This window comes from Mastigoproctus giganteus, chromosome 9 (assembly GCF_048544385.1).
Source record: "Mastigoproctus giganteus isolate SK-2022 chromosome 9, ASM4854438v1, whole genome shotgun sequence".
In the NCBI taxonomy this organism is placed as follows: Eukaryota; Metazoa; Arthropoda; class Arachnida; order Uropygi; family Thelyphonidae; genus Mastigoproctus; species Mastigoproctus giganteus.
Window position 1 is genome coordinate 100827017 of NC_143583.1, and position 12841 is coordinate 100839857.

The 12841-nt window shown below is 36.9% G+C and overlaps 1 protein-coding gene across 8 annotated transcripts in view; it reads right to left on the minus strand.

The window, feature by feature from the left end:
- Positions 1-12841, minus strand: part of LOC150080594 (neuronal acetylcholine receptor subunit alpha-7-like) — a 267604-nt gene that overhangs the window by 86275 nt on the left and 168488 nt on the right. For all 8 annotated transcript variants that reach the window (XM_090381719.1, XM_090381717.1, XM_090381718.1 and 5 more), the window contains one exon: positions 6145-6254. In XM_090381719.1, coding sequence (XP_090237845.1) covers positions 6145-6254 — 110 coding nt within the window. The remainder of the gene's footprint in view (positions 1-6144; positions 6255-12841) is intronic.

Sequence of the window (12841 nt, forward strand, 5' to 3'; positions counted from 1 at the left end):
AGTAAAAACCGTTATAATGGCAGATCTGACAACACCACATGCAGAAGTGACGAGGGCTGCGCAGAAATGGAGGTTGAGATCATGCCGCGCGGCAACTGTCAAATTTGTTGTATGATCTACAGAAATAAGTATTTGTTGTTAAAATGTTTCGTTAAGAGAGCCAAGTTTTGTAATTGGTTTGTGATTTCTGCACAAAGTCAGTTTTCGGTGTACTGATTTAGTCCTTTTAATATTTTAAACGTTTTACATAAAGTTCATAAAAGAAATTATCTTTATATTAATAATAATAATAATATATTAATACATTTTGTACTCGGATAATAAATTCAATTTATTAAGATAAAACTAACACAAACGGCACAGAGGAGACAAAGATGGCGACAGCTAATCAGAGGAACTGACCAGACACAAGAGTGAATTACTGATGTTGATGCCTTCTGGAAAAATTACACATCCTCTTATTAAAACGCTCGCTGTATGTGATACTGTATAACATTTCCCACCATTATGCGAACATTGATCAATCTACAAGCAATGTTTTTATATGTGAACATCGTTGTGGTAGATTTTCCACCAGTTTCTCTGTTCTGAGCTTCCAATTAAAGTGAGACTAGATAATTGTTTCCTTGGAAGAAAAGCCATTTGGTGACTGTTTATGGTTTGATAGACATAGATTAGTGAAGGAATGTATATTGGAAGGACATCGTTTGCTCTTTCTGGTGTTTGAATGAGATTAGGTCTCCATGTAGTTCCTCTTGCATTGTTCAACAAAGTATTCACCAGTTAAAGAGAATAGTCTCTGGATAAAGGCTAGAGAAACAACCATAAAGCTGTTTGATGACTGAAGACAGTCTCGTAATAATTATGCAGAAAACGGAACTGGATGTATCTGAAAATAAAGGAATCATCTTAAACCGCTCGCTTTGAAATAGGCAATACTACTAACAAAATAAGGAAATACTGTAGTTTGATGAAAATCTGGTAACTTCTTGGTGAAATACGTTTTTAAAAATACTAATATTTAATGTCGTCTTCTTTCATATATGTTGCCCTCGTGGGTAGCACAGCTGGTATAATCTCCTTAGGAACACCGGTTGGAATAGATCTGAGTTCGAATTTCGTCAATGAATTTTTATGGATCTTTTTCACAACGTCGCTTGGTCGGTCTCAGAAGATGGTTTTTCTCCCGGAAACTCGGGTTTTTCATCCAACACACACACACACACACGCGCGCGCGCGTAGTTTACAGGCATGTATATGGCATATTATGGCCTAAGTTGTTGATGTGCTTAAAACCTTAAACACTCCTCTTAATATATATATTTTTTTCTTAACATACATTATATCGTAATGATTTCTTATAAACAGTTATTCTAAATTGTTGACAACTATTCAAATAATTTCATAATAAATGTGAAATTCGGTGACAATTCAGTTTTTATAGAAGTATATGTATCATTAAAAGAAATAGATGACCTCAGACGTTAATAAAATCCGAAAGACGTTTTTGTAACGATTGAATTAAAGACTCATAACTTTGACACCAAGAATAAAGGCAATTATAGAGTTTGACCTCACAATAGGGCTCGATTAGAAACAAATCCATTCTTATCATTAATTGTATAAAATCCTAAATGATGTTGCTTTGTAAGAGATGCGGCAGAATCAAAGTACTGCTTTCTAACTCAGTTTAACCGGCAAAAGCTCTTTTCTCTTTCAAGACTCTTGACTGTTTTTCAAGTGTACACCAACATTGTCAATTTGATTTAATCCTGAAGGAACAAATTTCTATCGCAGAATTTGTAAAAGTGGGAGACAAATCGGATTTGCTTTCTTGTTCAAAAAATGTATAATTTAGTTACTGCAAATATATGTAACATAAATGAATATGTTTAATATATATTTTTTGTATAACAGTGGGGAAACCAGTGTCTTTATTATTCTCACTAACCATTATAGTTTAAAAATAACAAATGATAATTTAAAGTTTTCTCTGTCTCATCTGCTGTTAAATAGAAATTTGTGTTACTGCTAACGATGTTCCTTCATCATACCAACTGCAGAAACTTATGGTTGCTCTGGCGTTTCGTTACTTTAACGTAACGAAACGCCAGGGGACACACTGCTATGACGGACGTAAATGACAATTATTAGGCATTTATGATTTGATTTTCAATAAATAAGACGTACAAATCCAATTAAACAAAGCTCATTTAATATTAGCGTAGTTAAATGCAATTTAGAACAGTGAGCGAGCTGGAACAAAAAATCAACCTAGAAAGATACCCGAAAAATAATAAAATAACAGTTATTTTGGCTCTTCACATACGCCTAGTACACCGTGCACACTCATATAAACATTACTTGTCTTTATTTAAAGTAGCCTCTACATGCTTTTTTACTATTCGGTTTGTATTTGAACCTCGTAATTTATGATTTTACCCTTTTTATACTTCTTATCGTGAACCGAGTTGAAGTTCTTTTACCACCTGTTGATAGCACAGAGCAATGGTGTATCTGTCCACTTCCCTACATTTGGATGTGACCATAATATTAAACTCCCAGCATTCCTTGTTTAATTGCAGTATTTCGGAATGGAGTACCACCATCAAGGTAAAGAACATCACAAATATGCCAATCCCATCAAGAGAGGAATCTTTCTGGGAGATGCCTTGAGCCCACCGTGGTATTGTGTAACGCTCAACCCGCTATCCACCATGCTCAACAGCAGCAAGTATGGATATAATCTGAAGGAGAAAGGAAAAACTTCTACACCCTCTAATCTCATCTGAATCACCTGATGTACGTGGACGACATCACGCTCTACGCGGCAACCGAGAAGCAACTCCAGCAACTACTCTGGATTACCGATGAATTCAGCAATGATATGAGGGTGGAATTTGGTCTAAACAAATGCAAGACCCACGGATTGCAACAGGGGATATTAATCAGCCGAAACTACCAGCTTTACAGTGGTACAGAGATCGAACACAGTTAAGGCCATAAACATCCATGCAGCCCCAGTGTTAACATACTCCTTCGGTATCATAGGTTGGATTAACACCGAGCTGGAGGCTATCATGAGAAAGACAAGGATAACGATGGCCTAGAGCCGCCAACACCACCTGAAGTCAGCCTTGGAGAGACTGACAATAGCTCGAAAAGAAGAAGGAGAAAGGAGCCTGATAGACCTCATAGAACAACAGAAGACAGCGATAGCTAATCTGAAGGATTACTTCCAGAAAAACACAGCAGCATTCTACCAGGCCATAAGGAAAATAGACAAGTGGCATACCCCACTCAACCTAAGCGAGGAGTCTCCTTCCGCCTAGACGGAACAAACGAAGCTAGAAAGATGGGCAAAGAAGACACTCCATGGTACACACTACAATGACCTCCACCAAAACCACATAGATAAACTTGCTTTCAATGCATGGTTCACGAGAAAGACGCCCTTCCCCGAGACTGAAGGATTCATGATCGCCATCCAAGACCAGGAAATCAACACCAGAAACTATAGAATACATCGCCAAGGAGCCCGGAATGTCAGATGATACATGTCGACAATGCCACCTGACCTCAGAAATGATCCAGCACACTCTGCGGGGTGATCACCTAGACGGAGTACACTCGTGACACGACCAGGTAGTTGGATAATACATCAGGAGCTGGTGAGGAAATAACAGTTCAAAGAAAGTGTACCGTATTATAAATACGAATCCCATTCTGTACTAGATATCCCAACCCACAAGTTGTACTGGGACCCCGCCATTATAATGAACAAGATAATTCCGCACAGAAGACCGGACATAACACCTGTCCATAAGGAGGAAAAGGCTACCTATTCGATTGACATAGCGGTGCCCAACACTGGCAATCCACAGGAACAGACCAGGAAGTACACAAACATAAGACAGCAGATCAAAGAGATGTGGCATATGGAACACGTAACAACCATCCCGATCATCATGTAAACCACCCGTATGGTGGCAAAGACCCTACACAAGAGCTCAGCAGCAGTAGGATTTCCAGAAAGCACATACGAGGAACTCTTGAAAGTCGCAATCTGAACACTTCTATGATAGTCAGAGTTCCTCGACCAACAGTAACACTGCACATAACAACTACCCTCTGCACTTGGTAGCAGTAACCCGTCAAGGGGTGGAAACCCACTAATCAGGGAGAAATAATATAAGAGTAATAATAATCGATGTCCCGCCTCGATCAGTCGCTAGCAATTTGCCAAAATGCTGTGTAACGCAAAGCAGTCGATCCTTCAAATTTTGAGCTATTTTTAAAAAAAAACTTTCAACAACTTTTGTATTTTAGACAGTAACTATAGTCTGCTATTGTCTGTCTTCAAAACATATGGACGAATGTAGTTCTGTCCAGTTAAACACAAATAAAATACTAGACAATTGCAATTATAAAGCTCACGTGACTTTTAAACACGGCGAAGTTCTCGTATTCTGAACTCCTTAAACCTCATGCTATCACCAGGGCTGTCAACAGAAAAGTTATTATTTATGTACTGAATAATCCAATACACACAAAATGTATTCAAGCCATAAAGTTTTTTCTGCGTAGTTTAGGGAAAGTTTTAAATATAAATTTCCAGTATTTCTGTCCATCTGTACGTCTTTTGTTAGCTGCAAGATTAGATCATATTAAATGCAATAAAGGTATTAATTATAAGATAAACATTTATTGTTCTGAACACCAACTAAAATCTTTTCAACTCTGCAGGTTTTTCGATTGATAATCACAACCTTAAATAATGGTTTCCAGGATGGGATCAAGCTCCACTGGCTCGTATGCATGATTTACAGGTAATAATGCTTATTGTCATTTATAATAATAACCAATATGAATTGAGCGTATGAAAAAATAAGATTTGTTGCTCAAGTCTAGTACATAACTTGTAAATTGCTGCATAAGCAAAATACAGTATTTTTAAATCTAAGCAGCAACTGGTATAATTTAATTATCTCTCATAACCAAATAATTTTGTGGATTTTATTTTACGAACATGGTGGGAAGATTCGAGCTTGCTTTTGATATCATAAATTTAAAACGTGTTGAGAACAACGAGCATTATTTTTACGAGCCCAGTCTGAGTTAATATCGTGACAGGTGATTCTCCAGTGATAGTCCAGTGATGAAAAATAGTCCAAAGCCATACTGTTGTAGTTCATTACGCCGTTGCTGTGTTTTGAGTAACAAATTGTGTCCTTGCGCATTAACAGACCAACTGCAGTATTTGCTGGTAACCCATTAATTTCGTCGCTCTTATGCCATCCCCATAATGTAATACATTTTACTGAGGATTGACCGCGTAGTAATGGGTAACGACTATAGTGGGATAATTAATTCACATTACGTGGATGTTGAACGAGCAGGATACGAACTAATTTCTCTATGGACGAAACAGTCTCATCTGAGATGCGTCAACACCCGTTCTAATATTAATGAGGTAAAAAACGTTACCATTGTTGATTCGATTTTTATTTAAATCAGATACAATCGTTGTAAACTTTAACGCATTTATTTTCTTTCAGAATTAATAATATTATTATGCGATAAAATATTTACTTATCCTTTAACTTCAATTCAAAAAGTTTTTTTTACCATTTTAAGGCTCTCTGAACTAAAACGTATACTTCTCAGATGACTCATTGGATCAAATCTTATGATAACAACAACAACGGAAGCAAACTTAATGATAAACAGAGACAGATCTTAATTAGATTCTATATTTTGACGCACTTAGTTGGGAAGCGGTTTCACAATGACAGAAAAATGTTCAGAGTTGGGACAAGATGTTTCTACTCTGAAAGCAGTTATTAAAAAGCGCCTCCACTCCTCCCTAACTAACTATATCATATGAACTTAGATCATTAAATCCCTCAAGGATGTGAACAAGCTGTTGCATCCACCAGTTATGTAATTTGGAAAGATCTGCTTTCCAAAGAGTAGGCATTGTTTAAAAATCTGTATCTGAGATATTTGCATAGAGAAAACACACTTAGAATAATTACGTGATCCTCCGTTAATCACCGAAGTGATAATTTAATAATTTACATATATTTTAGTTTTCGCGTGGACATGACGAAAATGGGTACAAGAAAGTGGTTAAACACTCACCTGTTATACATAAGGACGTCAGGTTTCCATATCCTTCCTGGAGGTATCCTTAAGTCCTGAACTCCCCCATATTCTGAGATATTCCATCTTAAGTTGACATCAACCCATTCCTGATAGAGAGAAGATTAATTTTAACTTCTTAATAAATAAACATTCATTTGGTGCATAATATCACAATTAAATAACCACACTGAGTTTTCACTTTTATTGGAAACAGTTTACTCACCACTACAAAATGTTTCTAAATGGATTCGAAATAAGTGAAATATTAAGAAAATGCATTCTCTCTCTCTCTCTGATTGCATGGCTTTTCAACCCACTAAAACAGACAAAATGACCACAAAATATATGAAGTTTGATTTGACTGCGTAGCTCCAATGGAAATCCTAAACAATCCAATCCATTTTTTCTTATTCAATTGCTCAAATTGCCATCCGATTCATATCTGAACCATGAAATGGGCTTTGATCAAAATGAAATCAATAGCGATCATTCTGACAAAGTGTTTGGTAATTTATTTTTTCCCGCTTGATTTTTCGATGCTTCAGTTGTTTAAACCTACCTTTCGCCTAAATGGAATCCACAGAACTTGAGCTCGTCCCCTTCAACAGAATGAAAGAACAGTACCATAAAAATTTACGGAATAGGAGTTTACCGTACTCAGTTCACTGAACTGAGCTCATGCAGTGTAATCTCTGTTTAGCATTTCTACGAAGTACAGATGTCATAATAAAGGCCTTCTCATTAGCATTTAAATATACACAATTAACCTACTTATGATATCTCAGAGGTACTTGGATTCGAAGTGTAGCACCGAACATTGGACATGTGTATCATCACTCACAACATGGTCCAGACAGTAGAATTTCTGAAGTTACACGCAAGTGAATAAGAACTGTTGTTCGCAAGTAAGCGAACGGAGTCATCCGGCTGATTGGTAACAGATGCTAAACCGTGTCAGAATCACGAGAGAAAATCAGACCATTAAGCCAGAGCATTTCGAGCCAAGCACATTTATCGACTTTTGTGATAGAACAAGGCTTCTGGGAGTAGAACGCGTAGGTCGAAAGGCAAATTACTTCGCTGAAATCACTTCCTTAGAAACTAGATGCAGTGGGAGCTGGTTAGGCGTAATTGACTTCATGACCCTCCTTGATAATCACATAGAGCAACGAATGTTTCGGCCTTGTGAAGTTCCCTTTATTCACTTTATAATTCGTCGATTGTTTGCAACTTGAAAAACCTACCAAGCTGAAGTCGAAATATTGTTAAAAGCTTAGTGAGTTCTGATTAAATTAATTGAATTCATTTGATAATTTTTATGTAGCTAAATTAAACACGCGTTGTTTGAACAGCGAAGAATTTTCCTGTCTGCTCGAAGGAAAGTAAAGAAGCAAAACGAGTCTTCTGCCTCCCAAAGAAAAATCGTTCCCCTAATACGCTATTTGGCCAGAATGAACAATCCTTTTGCTATTACAGCTTGATACGAACTAGTAAAAAATATATCTGTCGTGTTATTTCCCGATTTTCATAAGACATAAACAAGACACGGAAGCCATTTTAGAGGATCACTTCTGCAACATTATGGAAAATCTTATTTAGAGCCAAATCTCTTTTTCTTACACGTAGAAAGGCAGTTTGGGAAATGTAAACGTTCTGAGACACTAAAATAAATATCATAAGAGAAAGAAGGACGTATATTTACTGGAGGAATAGAAAACAGATTTCGCTTCTCATATAACGAGACGGATTAATAAAAAAAGAAAGTAGCAGGAGCCGTAAGGAGAATGCCGTTTGAAACAACTAAATTGAACAGCAGAAAATACAAAAGAAAAGATCAACCAACTGATAAAAGTGGATTCTATAAGACGCGTAAAGCCATTTTAGTTGCAGAACAACAAGATGTTGTATTCGCAAGATTATTTTGAGGATATACTCGTATTTATATAACTGCAGTAAATTTTTATAATTAAAACAGCTTGATTATGCTGGTTCGAACATGAATGTAATTTTTATATCGCTTTATTGACACAACACAAAGTATCCAATAACAAAAACACTGTTACTTCTCGAGGTAGTTTCTCTCTTACTGTAAACATTTCTGGCATCTTTCTGCTAATTTTCTAATGTTTTTTTTTCGAAGAAGCTTTGAATTGGTTGTTGCCGAAGTTGCCTCTCATTATACATCGATGTATTCATTGTCGCCCAACTTTTGGGACCACTGTAAGTGGAATAATCTCTGTGTCAAGTCTCCGAATCCGCTCGGCCTTGGTGTCCATCCCGAATAGGCTCAGACTCTCGTATGTGGGGTTTCTGCCAACACAAATGCTAGAATACATATATCTGCTGAATGGAAACTTCCATAAGTTTTCCATGGACAAAGACTATGGAAAACCTTGCTCCTGAAGAGTGCCACCATTCGTCCCATATGAACCTCAACCTATTTGGTCTTCTTGAGGTGTTATCCCCGAAATTTTCTCGCTTATGACTACCTGTATGCTGCCACTCATCCAGTGGTGATCCACTGAGATATAATCCGTAATTCTGTGCTCTTGGACAAGGCTGATTCTGGTTCCCATAACTGGGACCAACTGATAATGAATCGCTAGAAACATGGATTTAGTGCATACGGCATCGGCAGGCCGGGATTTTGCATAAGGGCGCTTCACTGCAACCATTATGTGATTCAAGACTATTTGGATTCTGCATTATCTTATTTATCTTGGTATAGATTATACTTGAAACTCTTTAATTATAATGTATACTTGGTATAGATTATAAATGACAGCATAAAATCATTTAAAATAAAATAATATTCATATTATTTTATTATTCTGTTAAAGGCCAGTATGTGATTAGAGTTGTCTTTGTGTTGGGTAGTGTGCGTATTCTGTTGTAACTGGCCATTTATATACCAGAAAACAGCGATCATCATTAAAGAAGTTTCCTGGTACGAGTCCAGCGACGAGGAGAGGCTCCAGATTTATTTGTGTGTTCTATTCTGGTCACCAAAGTAACAAGTGAGTGAGAACAAGAAATCCTTTACTAGTGAAAAAAAACGAAGATGTTCATCATACAAGTCCCACCTCCTAGGAGGTCAGGCCACACACAGGCATTATCTCATATTCATACAAGGAGAGTAAGAAATAGAAGAAGGAAAATGAAAAGCAAAATAAAGACACATAACAAAATATGAAAGACAAAATTTTCACACCAGAGAGGAATCTGGTGCCAGCAAATCCCACACCGAAAGTTAATGTAGTTTTTTCATAACCGATACAATAAACTTATTTTATAATGCAAACTTTTGGCTTGTAGCCGTGAAGTGGAATTTGTGTACCGACATGAGCCAGATCTTCATGTATACAACAAGGAATTCTTCTTGTGAGACCTGGTATTGTCTTAATGGAAACTGTGATGCTTTAGGTTGCGCGCCACTATTGTTTCACCATTGCTGTCTTTTTCTTATCCTTCAATAACTTGCAACAGTAGTCGTATTAATAATCTTCCGCTCGGTAGGAAAATAAATGGAGCCGATACCCTTCCATCTCAGAAACCTGAAAAATGACCTTTAAACTTAATTGCTAATTTTACATCTCGGAAAACATAGGTTCACTGTAGCGTACAGTTCGTAATAAACTCACTCTGATTGTGATAAACGTCCACCACTATACCAAACTTCAAATATGATTAAAATGTCATCCGGGTTCACCTTTTTGTTCGAAAAAACTTTACAACATTGCGCTTTGTGTTGTCAACAAAGAGTGTCAACAGAATTTGGCACTCTGTTTCAAACATGGCACTGATTAAACCGATTTTTCTCTGTCTAGTGTAGCTAGTGGTTGCCCATCCACCCAACGATATTATTAGTTGCCTCACATCCCTGTGTTTCTTAATAAGTCGGAAATAAAAATAAAATTCTTATTCACAGTTCAACCACACTTGTATATAGTGTATTATTTGATTTAGAGATCTGTGTAATCGATACCAGGAAATATAATTATAGAAATCAGAAGCTTCTACGTGGTATGGAATTGTTATGTTTAGGCGTTTATTCTCTTAGCCTTGTTCGCTATTTCAGAAAGTTTAAAAGAAAAATATTCGCTTTAGAGGGAAAAAAAAGAAAAAGATCAAAATGAAAGATAGTGAGAATTGGATGAAAAAAAATCAGATGATGATTACTAAAGCTGTACATTAAGGAGATTAAAACGAGAACTGTTTTTTTTTTTTCTTTTTAAAATCCACTCTGAGAGAAGTCAATTGATAACTTTCAGATTCTCAGAAGAATGCTATTGTATTAGATTTTCTATGGCGAAGAGGGAAAAAAAGTCGCTTTTACTTTATTATTTTTTTACTCTGCTTCCTTCACACTTATCCACAGCTTTTATGTCCCCTTTGTCAGAAAATCTGTCAAAGAGTAGAGTTTAGATAGCTGACTTAGATACGTTCAAACGCAAAGTAAAAAAGAGATGATAGAATGCTACCTCAGCTGAATGCGGAGTAGGATAGATCAGTAAATGGAAGGTATCAAAAATGGGAAAAAAAACAGCCTACTAGGGAATTAATACATTAGCAAATACATCTGAATTTTTTCTTCTTTGGAGCAGCTTTAATCTAGAGCCTCCCAGCGATTTGTTTTACAGTCATTCGTTTTAACCTTTTTGACCTTTATAACGTATTCTCTGCAATTAAGATTCAAGTTAAACGAAAGGTGTGCTGTTCCAGTTAATATCAGAGTTCAAGTGCACTCCCAATATCCAAATATTTGCCTCACTTAGCGTAATAGATGTGTTTCAAATGGTACACTATCGAGCGAGCCAACATTAATTAAAACACTTCTTATAAAGGGCGCCTCCGTAGCCAGGTGGGAAGGAGCAGCGGTGCGTAGCACACGCTTCTTGATTAGACCGGGGTTCGAGCCCGTCACCACCAAATACGGAAGATGCGGAAAGGTCAGGAAATGACCACCGCATCTCCCGGAGCAATATGGCCTTAGTTGCTAATGCTCCTAAAAACCAAATAACAAACAACAACAACAAACAACTTCTTATAAACTTGAAAAATATAAATTTATATGTGTTTTTTGTTTTGTTTTTAAACTTAATGCCACAATTAGAATTGGCTTATACCAAACAGAGCAAAGACTACCTGTGTAGCATTTATGAAGGTTATATTTATAAATCTGTGGTATATGGCTACCATTTTATAAATCAAATCTGTATCTGATTTATTCAAGAAAAATATTTTTAATTGTTGTTTCCAAATTATCTATTTAAATAAATTATGATCAAAAAGCGGAAGGTTTTGATTTATGGTTTAATCCGAAAGTATGCTGGTAAGAAATCTGATATATATTTTTAAAAAAAATGTACTTTATAGAATTCTGTCAAATATTTGGTGGATGAGCATTATTAAAAGATACAGCTGCTATCGTGCTAGGGCTTTCACGTCCAGCTCTCCAATGTCTTGAGATGGTCCAATAACCAAATGGCATCCAGCCAACGGCAATACTGTGGTCGGAAGCATCTTGTTGATGCGAGGGACCACTAGAGGCCGACAAGTCTTGAACAGGGTGTCAGAAAGGCCACACTCGGTCAAATAACAATCCAATACAACTGTGCATTCCGAAATGCTCAGCGGCATTTCAGAATGCACAGTTCGTGGCTGGTCCCGTCAGATAAAAATAAGACGATCTTATTACAATGGGCTCAGGAACATCAAAAGTAGATAGTGCGGATTGTAAAAACGTTCATTGGACCAATAAATCCCAGACAAAAACACTAGTCTATATACCCGTCATGTCATGTTAACAATGCAGAATGGTTGTATCAGCGTAAGGGTATTTAGGAGTGTTTTCTTAGTGCGAAATGGACCACTTGATACCAGTGAAGTAACATTTGGATTCCACAAGTTATCTGAAAATTGTTTCCGACCAGGCGCATTCCATCATGGCTGTAGTGTCTATCTGTGAATGGGTTTTTCCAGCAGGATATTGCACCATGTTCACAAAGCTAGAATTCTACAGAACTGGTTCCAGGAACATGAGAGTGCAATCAGTCAACTTGGTCGCTTCCCCGGTAACTAGATCTTAATCCAGTTGAGCACCTCTAAGATGAGAGGGAACAAGCTATTTGGAGGAGAGTTTGCAACATTTACGGGAAGCAGTAGCGTCAACTTTGACCAGAATTCTTGTGGCACATTCTGAGAATAAGGGGAGAGGCTGCTTGCTATTTGTTAGGCATACCTCATAAAGTGGCCACTCAATATATTTACAGTCTTATTACATATGTAGTTTTACACAAATATGCAACTTTTACTCATCTTTTAAAACCGAAGAATTTGTTCATCGTCATCATCAAAAGAAACAGTTCATGGAACTCGTATGTAATTATATTTTTGGTTTACTTTTCTAGGCTTTCAATTTCCTTAAAAAAGGCGGTTCGATATTAAGACATGTTTACAAAGAAACCAATTTACAGCCTTCTATATGAGACAAAGGAAGATAAAGCTGCCTGGCTGTGATGTTCTCTAGATAATAGTGACCTACCTCCATTCACGTTAATTAGCAGTCTTCTTGGAGTATTAAACTCTCGGCTAACCATGAATTTCCTTTGCGACACATTTTTTCTATCCGATGCTGCTGCTGCTATAACCTTAAAATTTCCGTTCATGGCACGTTTATGGTTCTGGCTAACAT